Here is a 17,203-nt window from a genome sequence, read left to right as displayed (position 1 = left end):
ATAGCTCTAGGCAACCACTAATCTACTTTCTTTTCCTATGGATTTGCCTATTCTGGATATTTCATGTAAATGAGATCATATACTATTTGGTTTCTTTCATTTAGCATAATGTTTTTAGGTTTATCTTTATTGTAGCGTATATTGGTACTTCATTCCTTTTTATTGCCAGATAATATTCCATTCTATGGCTACACCACATTTTATTTATCCATTCATCAGTTTCCAGTTTTTGGCTATTAAGAGTGCTCCAGTCAACATTCGTGTACAAGTTTTTGTGTGGGCATTTTTTCATTTCTCTTAGGTATATACCTAGGAATGGAATTGCTGGTTCTGCTAAACTGTTTTCCAGTATGGCTGCACCATTTTACATTCCCACCAGCAGTGTATGTGGTGGGTTCCAATTTCTCCACATTCTCACTAGCACTTGTATTAATTCATCTTTTTGATTATAGCCATTCTGGTGGATGTGAAGTACTATCTCATTGTGGTTTTTATTTGCATTTTCCTAATGGCTAATGATATTGAGCATATTTTCATGTACTTATTGTTATTTCATATATCTTCTTCGGATTATTAAAACTGGATCTTAAAAATCAACAAGAGACATACCTAAGCATAAAGAGACAGAAGGGTTTATTATTGAAAAAAATACACCAGGCATATAGAAATCAAAGGAAAACTTTTAGCTATATTATTATTATACAAAATATCAATTCAAAGAATTTTATTCATTATTTGATATTTTTCTAAAACTATGTCTCAAAACTATTATAGTTGTACATACAAATGATACAGAATATATTTATTGGAAAATACAAATCATACCAAATAGATATTATGCCAAAGAGCATCCAGTTTAAAGATTTTTATTCCTTGTTTGATATTTTTCTGGGATTTGTGAAATTAAGGTGATTTGAAACTGGCTTAGATTTTCTTTCTCTTGATCTTTTAGAAATGTCAGGTTTTTTTGTTTGTTGCCAGTGTAATAGCTCTTAATGCAAATTAGTTTATGAGTTCTAAAATATATGTAGCTCTTTATAGAATTTTTTGAATTGAGGTACCTGGCTTTCTTTCTTTCCATAAATACAATCTATATTTTCTCAGTCTTTTTTTCACTTTCTGGAAATAATGTCCTCTGTCATATGACAAAAGAATTTTCTCAGTTTCTATGTATCTTCAAATCCCTGTCCAGTGAAAGCTCAGGATCCAGAAGTAAAATAAAAATTTTCAAACAAGAAACTGAAACTGGACTCTTCTTCCCAACCCTAAGCACACATGCTGAAGCTGACTCATACATTTGCCTCCTCAAGTGATTGACTGAGAAGAGTTGGAGTTTTGGGTTGGGGGGATGCTGAGAGCTTTCTTTTTGATTGAGATTTAACTGACATATAACATTGTGTAAATTTAAGGTGTACAACATATTGATTTGAGATTTGATACAGTTATATTGCAATATGATTGCCAGTGTAGCATTAGGTAACACCTCTATCGCATCACATAATTATCATTTCTTTTTGTGGTGGGAACAATTAAGATCTAGTCTCTTAGCAAGTTTAATGTTAATAAGACAGTTTTGTCCTCTGTAATCACTCTATAGTGGATTAGATCTCTAGGAATTATTTATCTCCTAGTTGAAAGTATGTACCCTTAAATAACATCTCTCCCATTCCCTCACCCCTCCTCAGTCCCTGGTAACCACCATTTCACTGTGTTTTTTTGAGTTTGATTTTTTTAGATTCCATGTATTAAGAGAGATACAGTATTTATCTTTCTTTGTCTGACTTATCTTAGCATAATGTCCTCAAGATCCATCCATGTTGTCACAAATGGCAGGATTTCCTTTTTTCTCGTGGCTAAATAGTATTCCTTTGGATATATACCACATCATTATCCATTCATCCCTTGATGGACAATTAGGTTGTTTCCATATCTTGGCTATTGTGAATAATGCTGCAATAAACTTGGGAGTGCATATATCTCTTCAATAATCTGTTTTCGTTACCTTTGGGTATATACCCAGAATTGGAATTGCTGGATCATATGGTAGTTTTCTTTTTAATTCTTTGAAGAACCTCCATACTGTTCTCCACAGTGGCTGAACCAGTTTATAATCCCAACAGTGTACAAGGGTTCTCTTTTCTCCACATCCTCACCAACACTTGTTATCTCTTGTCTTAACAATAGTCAGTCTTACAGGTGTGAGATTATATGTCATTGTAGTTTTGATTTGCATTTCCTTGATGATTAGTGATGTTGAGTACCTTTTCATGTATCTGTTAGCCATTTGGATGCCTTCTTTGGAAAGATATCTATTTAGTTCCCCTACCCATTTTTTAATTGATTGTTTTTTGGTTATTGAGTTGTATGGGTTCTTTATAAATTTTGGATATTAACCCCTTATGCAGTACATGGTTTGCAAATATTTTCTCCCACTCTGCATCTTGGCTTTTCATTTTGTTCATTGTTTTGTTTGCAGTGCAGAAGGTTTTAAGGTTGTAGTCCCACTTGTTCATTTTTTCTTTTATTGTTTGTGCTTTTGGTGTCGTATCCAAAAAATCATTGCCAACACCAATGTTGAGCTTCTTCCTTATGTTTTCTTCTAGGAGTTTTATGGAATCGCGTCTTATGTTTAAGTCTTTGATCCATTTCAAGTTAATTTTTGTGAATAGTGTAAGATTGGGGTCCAATTTAATTTTTCTGCATGTGGTTATTCAGTTTTCCCAACACCATTTATTGAAGAGACTATCTTTTCCCCATTGGATGTTCTTGGCTTCCTTATAAAATATTAGTTGACTGTACATGCAGGAGTTTAATTCTGGGCTCTCTATTCTGTTCTGTTGGTCTGTGTGTCTATTTTTATGCCAGTATCATACTGTTTTAATTACTACAGCATTGTAATATAGTTTGAAATCAGCCAGTTCACGTCTTTGGTTAAGTTTATTCCAAGGTATTTTATTGTTTTTGATGCTATTGTGAACAAAATAGTTTTCTTTATTTCTTTTTTAGGTGTTTCATTGTTAGTGTATAGAAATGCAGTGATTTCTGTGTATTGATTTTATATCCTGCAACTTTACTGAGTTCATTGATTAGATCCAACAGTTTTTTAGTTGAGTCTTTGGGATTTTCAATATATAAGATCATATCATCTGCAAATGACAGTTTTACTTTTTCATTTCCTATTTGGGTGCCTTTTATTTCTTTGTCTTGCCTCATTGCTCTAGCCAGGACTTCCAGTACTATGTTGAGTAAGAGTGGTGGGAGTGGGCACCCTTGTCCTGTTCCTGATCTTAGAGGAAGAGCTTTCAATTTTTCTCTGTTGAGTGTGTTAGCTATGAGTTTGTCATATATGGTCTTTATTATGTTGAAGTATGTTCCTTCTATACCCAATTTGTTGAGGATGTATTTTTTCAAATGTTTTTTCTGCATCTATTGAGATGATCATAATTTTTATCTCTAATTCTATCATTGTGGTGTATCACATTTATTGATTTGCCTGTGTTAAACCATCCTTGCATTCCAGGGATAAATCCTGCTTGGTCATGGTGCATAATATTTTTAATAAGTTCTTAAATTTAGTTTGCTAGAATTTTGTTGAGAATTTTTGCATCTATGTTTATCAGGAATATTGGTCTATAGTTTTCTTGTAGTGTCCTTATATGGCTTTGGTATCAAGGAATTGCTGACCTCACAGAAAGAGTTTGGGAGTCTTCCCTCGCCTGTAATTTTTTGAAAGAGTTTGAGAAGGATTCGTGCTAATTACTCTTTAAATATTTGGTGGAATTTGCTGGTGAAGCCATCTGGTCCTGAGATTTTTCTGGGTTTGGAGATTTTTGACTACTGATTCAGTCTCCTTACTTGTTATTGATCTGTTCAGACTTTCTATTTATCCCTGATTCAGTCTTGGTAGGTTGTATGCTTCTAGGAAATTATCCATTTCTCCTAGTTTATCTAATTTGTTGGTCTGTAATTGTTCATAGTATTCTCATGATCTTGTGTATTTCTGTAGTGTCAGTTTAATTTCTCCTCTTTTCATTTCTGATTTTATTTGAGTCTTCTCTCTTTTTTTCTCAGTTTCACTAGAGGTTTGTCAGTTTTGTTTATATTTTTGAAAAATAAGCTCTTAGTTTTATTGATCTTTTCTAGTATTCTTTTCTAGTCTCCATTTATTTCCACTCTGATCTTTATTAATAATTTTCTTCCTTCTGCAAACCTTGGGCTTAATTTGTTCTTCTTTTTCTAGTTTCTTGAGATGTAAAGTTAGGTTTTTATTTGTGATCTTTCTAATTTGTTAATATATGCATTTATCACTATAAACTTTCCTCTCAGAACTGCTTTTGCAGCATTCCATATGTTTTGATATGTTTTCATTTTCATTTATTTCAAAATATTCCTTGAATTCCCTTTTGATTTCTTCTTTGACCCATTGGTTGTTCAGGAGTGTGTTGTTTAGTTACCATGTATGTGAAGATTCTCCATCTTTCCTCATGTTGTTGATTTCTAGTTTCATACCATTGTGGTTGGAAACGATACTTGGTACAATTTCAGTCTTCTTAAATTTGCCAAGACTTGTTTTGTGTCCTGTCATGTGATCTATCCTTGAGAATGTTTTGTGTGCACTTGAGAAGAATGTGTATTCTGCTGCTGTTGGATGGAATGTCCTATAGCTGTCTGTTAGGTCCATTGGTGTAATATATGGTTCAAGTCCATCATTTTCTTATTGATTTGTCTGGATGATCTATACATTGTTGAAAGGGGGAATTGAAGTCTCCCACTATAATTGTATTGTACTATTTCTCCCTTCGTATCTGTTAGTATTTGCTTAATATATTTAAGTGCTCCGACGTTGGGTGCAAATATATTTATGATTGTTTTATCTTCTTCATGGATTGATCTCTTCATCATTATGTAATGACCTTTCTTGTCTCTTGTTACTGCTTTTGGCTTAAAGTCTATTTTGTCTGGTATAAGTATAGCTACCCCTGCTTTCTTTTGGTTTCCACTTGCATAGAATATTTTTTCCATCCCTTCACTTTGAGTCTATGTGCACCCTTAAAGCTGAAGTGAATCTCATGTAGGCAGCATATAGTTGGATGTTGTTTTTTATCTCTCCAGCCACTCTGCCTTTTGATTGGTGAATTCAGTCTTATTTCTGTTTAGTGTAATTATTGATATGTAAAGACATTATAATGCCATCCTATTTATTGCTCTCTGGTTGTTTTGTATCTCCATTGTTTCTTTTTCCCTCTGTTTCTGCCAGCCTTTATAACAATTGGTTATTTTCCATGGTGGTATGCTCTGTTTCCCCTTTCTTTGTCTTTTTTGCATCTACTTTACATTTTTTCCTTTGTGGTTACCATGGGGCTTAAATAAAACATCTTGTAGAAAAAACGGTCTATTTTAGGCTGATAGGAACTTATCTTTGATTGCCTGCAAAGGGTCCACCCTTTTATATTATTGTTGTCACAGTTGAGCTCTTTTTATTTGGTGCATTTGTTAGCAATTTATAGTAGCTATAGTTATTTTTACTAGTCTTTAACATTTATACTATAGTTAAGTGGTTACACACCACCCTGTTATAGAGTTACAGTTTTCTAAGTCTGTGCATTTTTCCCCCTTACCAGTATGTGTTGTGTGCTTTCATATGTTTTCATGTCGCTGATAAGCATCTTTTCATGTCAGCTTGAAGAACATTTTTCAGCCTTTCTTGCAAGACAAGTGTAGTGGTGGTGAACTCCCTCACCTTTTGTTTGTCTTCGTGAAAGCCTTTATCCTTCATAAAGGATAACTTTGACAGATAAAATATTCTTGACTGACAGTTTTTATTTTTCAACACTTTGAATATGTCTTTCCTCTCTCTCCTGGCCAGTAGGGTTTCTGCTGAGAAATTTGCTGACAGCCTAATGGGGGTTCCTTTGTAGGTTACATTCTTTTTTCTCTGGCTGCCTTTAAGAATTTTTATCATTGATTTTTGATACTTCCATTATAATATTTCTTGGAGAAGGTCTTTTTGCATTGAGATGATAGGGTGATCTATTAGCTGTGTGGAATTGTATGTCCAAGTCTTCCCCCAGGTTTTGGATGTTCTCCACTATTATTTCTCTGCCCCCTTCTCCATCTCTTCTCCTTCTGAAACCCTGATTATTCTGATATTCGTCGTTTTGCTGGAATCTCTCAGCTCACGTAGGCTTTCATCACTCCTTTTCAATCTTTGTTCCTTCTTCTGCTGAGAGCTTCCTGATTGAGTAGTTCCATTAGTCATAAATATCCAAACTTAGAATTATCATGAAAATATTTACTTAGATGACTGAGCTGGGATCTCAAAGCAAGTTTTGCTAAGTAAGATTGAATATCCTGGCCTCAAGGTTAAAAAAGGTCTGAAGGTTAAAAAAGATCTGAGAATTACTTATTATAAGGTTAATATATATAAGGAGGCAAATCTATTTTGCTGATATTGATTACACTAATGAAGGTTTGAAAACTTCTCTCATAGCATTATGTGAGTTGCATTTAAGAAGAAAGGCAATGTAGAAAGGTAAAATAAAAAAATCATTATGTTTTTTTAAATTAATGCAAAGTATTTTGAGGGTCATTGCATAAAACCTTGACATATTACAAATTACTTTTAGTTTTTTTAAGACTTTGTTTTTTTAGGGAAATTTTAGATTCACAACAAAATTCAGAAGAAGGTATGGAGATTTCCATATATCCCCTGCCCCCTCACATTTCCATATATCCCCAGCCTCCCTCATTAGTAACATTGCTCACTATACTAGTGCATTTTTACCAAGGATGAACCTACACTGACACATCATAATCACCCAGAGTTCATAGCTTATATTGGGGTTCACTCTTGGTATTGTGTTTTCTGTGGGTCTGGACAAATATCTAATAACATATATCCATGTTTGTAATATCATACAAAGTAGTTTCACTGCCTTAAGAATCCTCTATGCTCTGCCTAATCATCTGCCCACCTGCCCCTGTCACCACTGATCTCTACTTTCTCCATAAATTTGCGTTTTTCAGAATGTCATATAGTTGGAATCGTACAGTTTTAGCCTTTTCAGATTGGCGTCTTTCACTTAGTAACATGCATTTAAGTTTCCTCCATGTCTTTTCATGGTTTCATATATCATTTCTTTTTAGAGCTGAATAATATTTCATTGTCTGGATGTACCACAGTTTATTCATCCATTCACCTACTGAGGGACATCTTGGTTGCTTCCAGGTTTTGGCAATTATAAATAAAACTGCTATTAACGTTCATGTGCAAGTTTTTGTGTGGACATATGTTCCCAGTTCCTTTGGGTAAATACCAAGGAGGTACAATTGCTGGATGGTATGGTACCAAGTATGTTTAGTTTTGTAAGAAACTGCCAAACTGTCTTCCAAATTGGATGTGCCATTTTGTATTCCCACCAAAATGAATGAGAGTTCCTCTAGCTCCACATCCTCACCAGCATTTGATGTTGTCAGTGTTCTGGATTTTGGCCATTTTGTAGGTGTGTAGTGGTATCTCATTGTTTTAATTTGCATTTCCCTGATGACATATCATGTGGAGTATCTTTCTTGTGCTTATTTTCCATTTGCATATCTTATTTGGTGAGGTGTCTGTTAAGGTCTGTGGCCCATTTTTTATTGGGTTGTTTGTTGTTGTAGAGTTTTAAGAGTTCTTTGTATATTTTGGATAACGGTCCTTGATCAGATGTGTCTTTTACAAATATTTTCTCCCAGTCTGTGGCTTTTCTTCTAATTTGCTTGATATTGTTTTTTACAGAGCAGAAGTTTTTCATTTCAATGAAATCCAGCTTATCAATTATTTCTTTTATGGGTCATGTTTTGGTGTTATATCTAAAAAGGCATCACCATACCCAAGGTCTTCTAGATTTTCTCCTATGTTATCTTCTAGGAGTTCTATGGTTTTGCATTTTACATTTAGGTCTCTGGTTCATTCTGAGTTAATTTTTGTGAAGGGTGTAAGGTCTCTGTCTAATTTCGCTTTTTTGCATGTGGATGTCCAGTTGTCCCAGCACCATTTGTTGGAGAGATTGTCTTTGCTCCATTGTATTGCCTTTGCTCGTCTCTCAGAGATCATTTGGCTGTATTTATTGGGATCTGTTTCTAAATTTTCTATTTTGTTTCATTGATCTGTTTTGTCTGTTCTTTCACCAACACCACACTGTCTTGATTACTGTAGCTTTATAGTAAGTCTTGAAGTTGGATAGCATCAGTCATCCAACTTTGTTGTTCTCCTTCATTATCATGTTGGCTAATCTGGGTCTTTTGCCTCTCTATATAAACTTCGGAATCACTTCATCAATATCCACAAAATAACTTGATGGGCTTTTGATTGAGATTGCATTGAATCTATAGATCATAGTGGAAAGAATTGACATCTTGACAATACTGATTTTTCTAGTCCATGAATATGGAATATCTTTGTATTTATTTAGTTCTTCTTTGACTTTGTTTATCAGAGTTTTTTAATTTTCCTCATATAGTTCTAGTACCTATTTTTTAGATTTATACTTAAGTATTTCATTTTAGGGGTGCTAATGTAAATGGTTTGTGTTTCTAGTTTTAAATTCCAGTTGTTCGTTGTTGTATAGGAAAGTAGTTGACTTTTGTATGCTAACCCTGTATCCTGCAACCTTGCTATAATCACTTATTAGTTCCAGGAGTTTTTCTGTCAATTCTGAGTCTTCTACATAGACAGTCCTGTCATCTGCAAAAACAGTTTTATGTCTTCCTTCCCAATCTGTATATCATTCATTTTCTTTTCTTGCTTTATTGCATTAGCAAGACTACTTTTTTTTTTTTTTTTTTTTTAGATTTTATTTATTTATTTTTCCCCCCCAAAGCCCCAGTAGATAGTTGTGTGTCATAGCTGCACATCCTTCTAGTTGCTGTATGTGGGACGCGGCCTCAGCATGGCCGGAGAAGCGGTGCGCGCCCGGGATCCGAACCTGGGCCGCCAGCATCGGAGGGCGCGCACTTAACCGCTAAGCCACAGGGCCGGCCCAGCAAGACTTCTTGTATGATATTGAAAAGAAGTGGTGAGAGAGGAAATTCTTGCCTTTTACCTGATTTTAGTGAGAAAGCTTCTAGTTTCTCACCATTAAGTATGATGTTAGCTATAGGTTTTTTGTAGAAAGTCCTTACCAAGTTGAGAAAGTTTTCCTCTATTCCTACTTTACTGAGAGTTTTTATTATGAATGGGTACTGGATTTTGTCAAATGCTTATTCTGCATGTATTGATATGATCATGTAATTTTTTTTCTTTTTTAGTCTTTTGATGTGTCGGTTTACATTAATTGGTTTTTGAATGTTGAACCTGCTGCCTTGTGTTTCTGGGATAAATCCCACCTGGTCGTGGTGTATAATTCTTTTTATACATTGTTAGATTTGATTTGCTAATATTTTGTTGAAGATTTTTAAATCTGTGGTCATGAGATAATCTGTAGTTTTCTTTTTTTTGTAATGTCTTTGTCTGGTTTTGGTATTAGGGTAACACTGGCCTCATAGAATGACTTCAGAACTATTCCCTCTGCTTCTATTCTCTTTAAGAGGTTGTAGAGAATTGGTATAATAGCTTCTTTAAATGTTTGGTACAATTCACCAGTGAACACATTTGGGCCTGGTGTACTTTTTTATTAATATTTATTAATATAATTAAACTTCTGTAATAGATAGAGGCCTATACAGATAGTGTGTTTCTCCCTGTGTGAGTTTTGACAGATTGTGTCTTTTAAAGAATTGGTCCATTTCATTGAGGTGATCAAATTTGTGGACATAGTCTTGTTCATAGTATTCCTTCGTTATGCTTTTAATTTTAGTGGAATTTGTAGTGATGTCTGCTCTTTCATTTCTGATATTAGTAATTTGTGTACTCTCTCTTTTTTTCTTAGTGTAGCTAGAAGCTTTTTTATTTTATTGATCTTTTCAGAGAACTACCTTTTGATTTCATTGATATTCTCTTTTGATCTCCTGTTTTCATTTTCACTGATTTCTGCTCTACTTATTATTTTTATTTCTTTTTTTTTCTTACTTTGGGTTCAGTCTTTTTGTTCCAGTTTCCTAAGGTGGAAATTAAATTATTGATTTTTGGTCGTCTTTTCTTATATATGCATTCAGTGTTATAAAGTTCCCTCTAGGGGCCAGGCCTGTGGCGTAGTGGTTAAGTGTGCATGCTCCGCTGCTGGCTGCCTGGGTTTGGATCCCAGGCGCGCACCGGCGCACCGCTTGTCAGGCCATGCTGTGGCGGCATCCCATATAAAGTGGAGGAAGATTGGCACGGATGTTAGCTCTGGGCCAGTCTTCCTCAACAAAAAGAGGAGGATTGGCATGGATGTTAGCTCAGGGCTGATCTTCCTTACAAAAAAATAAATAAATAAATTTCCCTCTAAGCACTGCTTTTGCTGCATGTCACAAGTTTTGATATGTTGTATTTTCATTTTCATTTAGTTCAAATAAATTTTCATTTCTCTTGAGATTTCTTTGGCTCATATTTTGTTTATAGGTGTGTTATTTAATCTCTACATATTTTGAGATTTTCCAGTAGTCCTCCTATTATTGATTTCTAGATTAATTCCATTGTGCTCTGAAAGCAGAGATTATGTGATTGATAATTTTTTAAGTTTCTGAAGGTGTGTTTTATGGCTGATAATGTGGTCTATCTTGGTTAATGTTCTGTATGAGCTTGTGAAAAATGTATGTTCTCCTGTTGCTGTAGGAAGTAATTTATAGACGTCAATTTTATCCATTTGATTGATGGTGTTGTTGAGTTCAACTGGGTCCTTACTGACTTTCTGCACAGTGAATTTGTCCATTTCTGATAGAGGGGTATTGAAGTCTCTAACTATGATAGTGTATTCTTCTGTATCTCTTTGCAGTTCTATCAGTTTTTGCCTCTTAGTTTGATGCTCTGTTGTTAGGTGCATACACATTAAGAATTTTTAATGTCTTGGAGAATTGACCCCTTTATTATTATGTAATGCCCTTCGTTATCCCTGATAACTTTCCTTTAAAGTTATCAGAGATAACTTTAAAGTCTGTTCTTTCTGAAATTATTAGAGCTACTCTTGCTTTCCTGCTTTCCTTTTTTTAATTGAGATATAATTAACATATACTATTATACAACATAATGATTCAATATTTGTGTATATTATGAAATGATCACCACAGTAAGTCTAGTTAACTTCCGTCACCACACACAGTTACATTTTTTTTCTTGTGATGAGAACTTGTAAAATCTACTCTCTTAGCAACTTTCAAATATACAATACAGTATTATTGACTATAGTCATCATGCTGTACTTTACATCCCCAGGTACCCCTGCTTTCTTTTGATTGTTGTTAGTGTGGTATATTTTTCTCCATCCATTTACTTTTAACCTATATATGTGTCTTTATATTTAAAGTGGATTTCTTGTAGACAGCATATTGTTGGGTCTTGTTTTTTGATCTACTCTGACAATATCCATCTTTTGATTGGTGCATTTACACCATTGCTATTCCAAAGGATTTTTGATATATTTGTATTAATATCTGCCATATTCATTACTGTTTCCTACTTGTTGCCTTTGTTCTTTGTTTCTATTTTTTGTTTCACTTTTTCTGCCATTTTTCGTTTTAATTAATTGAGTATATTATTCCATTTTCTCTCCTTTCTTAGCATATCAGCTATACTTCTGTTTTTACAATGGTTGCCTTAGAGTTTGCAATATACATTTACAGTTAATCCAAGTCCACTTTCAAATAATAATATACTATGTCACAGGTAGTGTGTGTACCTTATAATAACAAAATAATATTAATTTCTTCCTCCTGTCTCTTGTATCATTGCTGTCATTCATTTCACTTATACATAAGCAAACATAAGTAGATAATTGTGTATATATACATTTGATTTATACATAAACATGCATAATTTCATACATTGTTTTATTATTTTGAACAAACATCTGTTAGATCAATTAAGAATAAGAAAAATAAAGTTTTTGTTTTACCTTCACTTATTCCTTCTTCAGTGCTCTTCCTTTCTTTATGTACATCTGAGTTTCTGACCTATATTATTTTCCTTCTTTTCACATTTCTTATGAGGCAGGTATACTGGCAACAGATTTTCTCTATTTTTCTTTGTCTGAGAAAGTCTTTATTTCTCCTTCATTTTTGAAGGATAATTTCACAGAATACAAAATTCTGGGTTGGTGGGTTTTTCTCTCAACACTTTAAATACTACACTCTACTCTCTTTCATGGTTTCTGAGACGTCGGCTGTAACTCTTGTCCTTGTTCCTTTATAGGTGAGATGTTTTTTACGCTGGCTTCTTTCAAGATTTTTTCTTTACCTTTGATTTTCTGTAATTTTGAAATGATATGCCTAGGTGTAGTTTTTTAGGCATTTATCTCACTTGTGTTCCCTGAGCTTCCTTGATCTGTGGTTTGGTATTTAACATTAAAATTCCCCAGTCATTATTGTTCAGATATTTCTTATGTTACTTTCTCTCTTTCTTCTCCTTCTGGTATTCCCATTACCATATGTCACAGTATGTTGCTCCTTCTGGAGTTGTCACACAGTTCTTGGATATACTGTCCTTTTTTTCAGTCTTCTCTTTGTTTTTCCGTTTTTGAGGATTCTATTAATATATCCTCTATATTAGAGATTCTATCCTCAACTGTGTCCAGTCTATTAATAAGCTCATGAAAGGTATTCTTCGTTCCTGTTACAGTGTTTTTTACCTGTAGCATTTGTTTTTGGTTCTTTGTTAGGATGTCTGTCTCTGCTTACATTGCCCATCTGTTCTTGCATGCTCTCTACTTTATTCATTAGAGTCCTTAGCATATTAATCATAGTTATTTTAAATTCCTGGTCTGATAATTCCAACATTCCTTCCATGTCTGGTTCTGCTGCCTGCTCTTTCTCTTCACATTGTGTTTTTGCCTTTTGGTATGCCTTGTAATTTTTTCTTGATTGGCAGACATTATATCTTAGTAAAAGGAACCACTGTAAATAGGCCTTTAGTAGTGTGGTGGTGATGTGGGTGGAGGGGAAGTGTTCTATAGTCCTGTAGTTAGCTCTTTGTGTTTTAGTGAGCCTGTGCCTCTGGACTGTTAGCTTCCCAAGTGTTTCTCAGGCCCCTCACCTCCCTTAGTTGAGATAGGATGGCTAGAGTAGGCTGGAGGAGGGTATTTCCCCTCCCCCGGTCAGTTAGGCTCTGATAATGCCCCAGCAGGTTAGGCTCTGGTTAACTAGTTTCCCCTGAAGGCAGACCTTGCTAAGAACAGAGTGCTCTGGCTTATTTCAAAATGATTCCTTTTCCTCTTCCCCTGCCAGAAACCCAAGGGTATTTTTCTCTGCTATTTACTGTGGAAATCTGGCTGAGCTTCTGGAGGTAAATCACACAATATTGTGGGGGCCTCCCTGTGACTGAGTCCTCCTGGAGTTTTCAACTCTTGGAGTTCTCCACACTGAGTCTCCAATAATTCATTCATAAATTACAGTTCAGGTTTTCTTACCCCTGCACTGGCTCGTCTGGCAGTTTCTGCTCATGAGTCCTTGCTCTGGAAAGCTATGATTGCCTGTATTCACCTGTTGGTCTCTCAAGTCTTGGGGGACAACAGTTTTCCCTGTGCCTTCCCCTTTCCTGTGGATCCAAGAAGAGTTGTTGATTTTTCAGTCTGTTGAGCTTTTTACTTGTTGTTAGGATAGAGTGGTGATTTCCGAGCTCCTTACATGCAGAACCAAAAAACTACATGTAGTTTTTTTTTGTTGTTTTTTTTTGGTGAGGAAGATCAGCCCTGAGCTAACATCCATGCTAATCCTCCTCTTTTTGCTGAGGAAGACCGGCTCTGAGCTAACATCTATTGCCAATCCTCCTCCTTTTTTTTCCCCCAAAGCCCCAGTAGATAGTTGTATGTTATAGTTGTATATCCTTCTAGTTGCTGTATGTGGGATGCCGCCTCAGCATGGCCGGAGAAGCGGTGCATCGGTGCGCGCCCGGGATCCGAACCCGGGCCGCCAGTAGCGGAGCATGCACACTTAACCGCTAAGCCACGGGGCCGGCCCCCGACATGTAGTTTTAATGAGTAAATAACTATGTTATTGGTTTTTCTTGAAATTTAATTCGTGACATGTGTTTTTATGTATTTCTGTAGATATAAAATTGGGAAATGTATAGTTTACAGCAAATATTCTGATAAAACTTTCCTCAATTGAGCACATAGGTTATAATTATTTTTCCATGGAGCACCCAAAACTTTAGATTCTTTATGTAATCTGTATATGTATATATGATTAAATGTTTAGATGTTACTGAATATACAGTTAAAAGACTATTTTTTAAATTATTTTCTTAGTTTATTAGTATTTTCATCTTTATTCAAAATTTAAAATACTCCAATTCATTCTCTTTTTATCTAGGTTGAAGATTGTAAAAATTTCTTTTAAGTGCAAACAGTTTTTTATTCAACTTAGAAAAGAACTGGTGAGTGTTGATCTAATTATTAATATAAATGAAATCTTAAGAAATGACTAGTCATTCATGACATTCATTTCACATTCATGCAAGTGAAAGTGTTATTAATGCTGTTGATAACTACCTACTAAGTTAATTAATTCACATTTTATGACCAAGTGTATTTATCCCCCAGTGTTTCTGTGTGGTTCTGATGTAAGGTTCTTCCAGATGTCCATCCTGCTGTCTCCTGAACTTAGAAGCTGGTCTCAACCGTCCTGTTCACTGTCAGTCCACAGGGTCCATTCACGTAGGCAGTAACTGAGCATTTTCTATGTCCTTTTTCTTTTTTCTACTAAATCTACAGCACTTCCTTTCATATATAAGTTCATTTCATTTTAGGGAACCTGAGTGTTTAGTTTTGTTTCTAGTTCATGAACGTGTAGTACATTTCCTCCTTTTATTAGAGTGATAATGTCCTTTTTATTTATTAAATACAACACATTGAGTTATGGAGAGTACAGTGTTGGAAAGAATTTCACGTTCTAATTGATTTCATCAAATTAAACTAACCTTATTGTTTGACTTACATTATTTCTTAGAAATCTTGACGAATTAATGCAGATTTCAAGATCATTGTGTGTGTATGTAAAATGTATTTGAAACCTTTAAAATATTTGAATCAACTGCATTTTATTTGAGGATATTGATCTACTTAGTGACTATGATCCATCATTTATGCTCACAAAATATGGAATTTTTTTCAAGAGAGTTTTTATCGAAATAGAAAAGTATATAGATATTGAGTATAGTGCCTGATAAGTATGTAATATATAATGATAATATGTAGAACATTACTACCTCCCCAGAAACTGGTATTATTGCTAATGGAGCTGATGCCCACTTTGCAGTCATTAACCCTCCCAAAAAGTAAACATTATTCTCATTTGTATCACCGTAGATTAGTTTGCTTATTTTTGAACTTTAAAAAATGTAATTATATAGAATGTTCTCTTTTTGTCTGCCTTTTTTCCTTTAACATTGTGAAATTCATCCAAGTTGTTGCACATAGCAATAGTTTGTTCCATTGCTGTATGGTATTCTACTGAATGAATATACCATAAATTAGTCATTCATTCTTATGTTAGTGGACAGTTTTGCCATTTCCAGGATGCGGCTATTATGACTAATGCTGCTAATGAACATTCTTTTACATGTTTCAATAAATGTTTAGAGGAATAAAATATGATAAATCTTATCTGGAAACTAGAGAAGAAACATATTTTACTTTAATTATATTGGTAGAAAGCAGTGTAGAAGTCAACTTTTGTAATTTACTTCCCATTTTAGTACTATTGTTATTAGTAGTAATAATAATAGTTATAGTATCTAACATTTATTGAGGTCTTACTATATGCATGGTAATATACCAACATTTTTATATCGTTTAATCCTTACAGCCATTCTCTGAAGTGGTGTATCATTAGGAATGTGTTTAGCCTCAGGTAATAGCAGCAACAAAAGTCAACTAATAATTGATGAAAGACTATAGGCATACTCTGGATTTTATTGCCTTGTTAACATTTTCTTTCTGAAACATCTCTTTGTTTTTAAATGCTCAAACCTTATAGAATCTACTTATATCTCAATACAACATTTTGTGTCTATTGTTTACAAAATGTGCAGGGAAAAATTTTGTTTCCAAACACAATTGCTAGAGTGTCAAAATCACATATTAGACTTTTTGAAATATGGAAAGTGCCAAAAAGGGAGAACGTATATGCATCTTAGATTTTGCTTCCACTGAGAAGCATTACTGCAGTCATACTCTTTGTGAGACATTCTCTGTCATTTTGCATTGTTTATGGTATGTAGTACAATGTGTGAACTGTATTTGTTAGTGCATACAAAGCAGCTGTTAAGCATAATTAAGAATTCTCTGGGGGCTGGCCCCCTGGCATAGCGTTAAGTGCTTGCGCTCCACTGCTGGTGGCCGGGATTTGGATTCCGGGCGCGAACCGACACACTGCTTGTCAGGCCATGCTGAGGCGGCGTCCCATATAAAGTGGAGGAAGATGGGCACGGACGTTAGCTCAGGGCCAGTCTTCCTCAGCAAAAAAGAGGAGGATTGGCATGGATGTTAGCTCAGGGCTGATCTTCCTCACAGAAAAAAAAAAAAAGAAAGAAAAGAAAAGAATTCTCTGGTGATCAAGAAGTGATGTTTTAAGCATATTATCTTCTAACATAGTAGTTAATACTTATACATGGGCATTTTACTGTATCTTAGTTATGGAAAATATCTTCATGACCTTTTGATAGGCAAAGATTTCTTTAACAGAACATAGAAGGAAAATTAACCTTAAAAAAAAAGATCAATAATTGGACTATGTTAAAATTAAGAACTGTATTCGTCAATAGACATCATTAAGAGAGTGAAATAGCACAGAATATGTTTATAATACACATGCATACACACACACACACCACATCCTTGGTTGTATATCTAACCCAATCCTAAAATATGCTAGCGACTTGATCAGAGACTTGAGAAATGAGCATATCACACGGCCAGTAACATGAAAAGGTATTGAACCTCATTAATCATCAAGAAAGTACAAATTATAACCAAATGTGATACTTTTACACATCCACCAGAATAAAGTAATGAGAAGATTGATAAACCAGTTGTTGGTGAGTATGTGGAGCATACACTGCTGATGGGAGAGAGTACTTATTGATCTAACCATT

At 34.6% G+C, this 17,203-nt stretch overlaps 1 protein-coding gene across 8 annotated transcripts in view; it reads left to right on the top strand.

The window, feature by feature from the left end:
- The window catches only part of PTPN4 (protein tyrosine phosphatase non-receptor type 4), a 214,022-nt gene that overhangs the window by 138,273 nt on the left and 58,546 nt on the right, over window positions 1-17,203 (top strand). For all 8 annotated transcript variants that reach the window (XM_004423902.3, XM_014782471.2, XM_087435053.1 and 5 more), the window contains one exon: window positions 14,422-14,485. In XM_004423902.3, coding sequence (XP_004423959.2) covers window positions 14,422-14,485 — 64 coding nt within the window. The remainder of the gene's footprint in view (window positions 1-14,421; window positions 14,486-17,203) is intronic.

Source organism: Ceratotherium simum, chromosome 9 (genome assembly GCF_057802395.1).
Source record: "Ceratotherium simum simum isolate JZ-2026a chromosome 9, ASM5780239v1, whole genome shotgun sequence".
Lineage (NCBI taxonomy): Eukaryota > Metazoa > Chordata > Mammalia > Perissodactyla > Rhinocerotidae > Ceratotherium > Ceratotherium simum.
The sequence above is the reverse complement of the archived record's forward strand: the minus strand, read 5'-3'. Positions and strand labels throughout refer to the sequence as shown.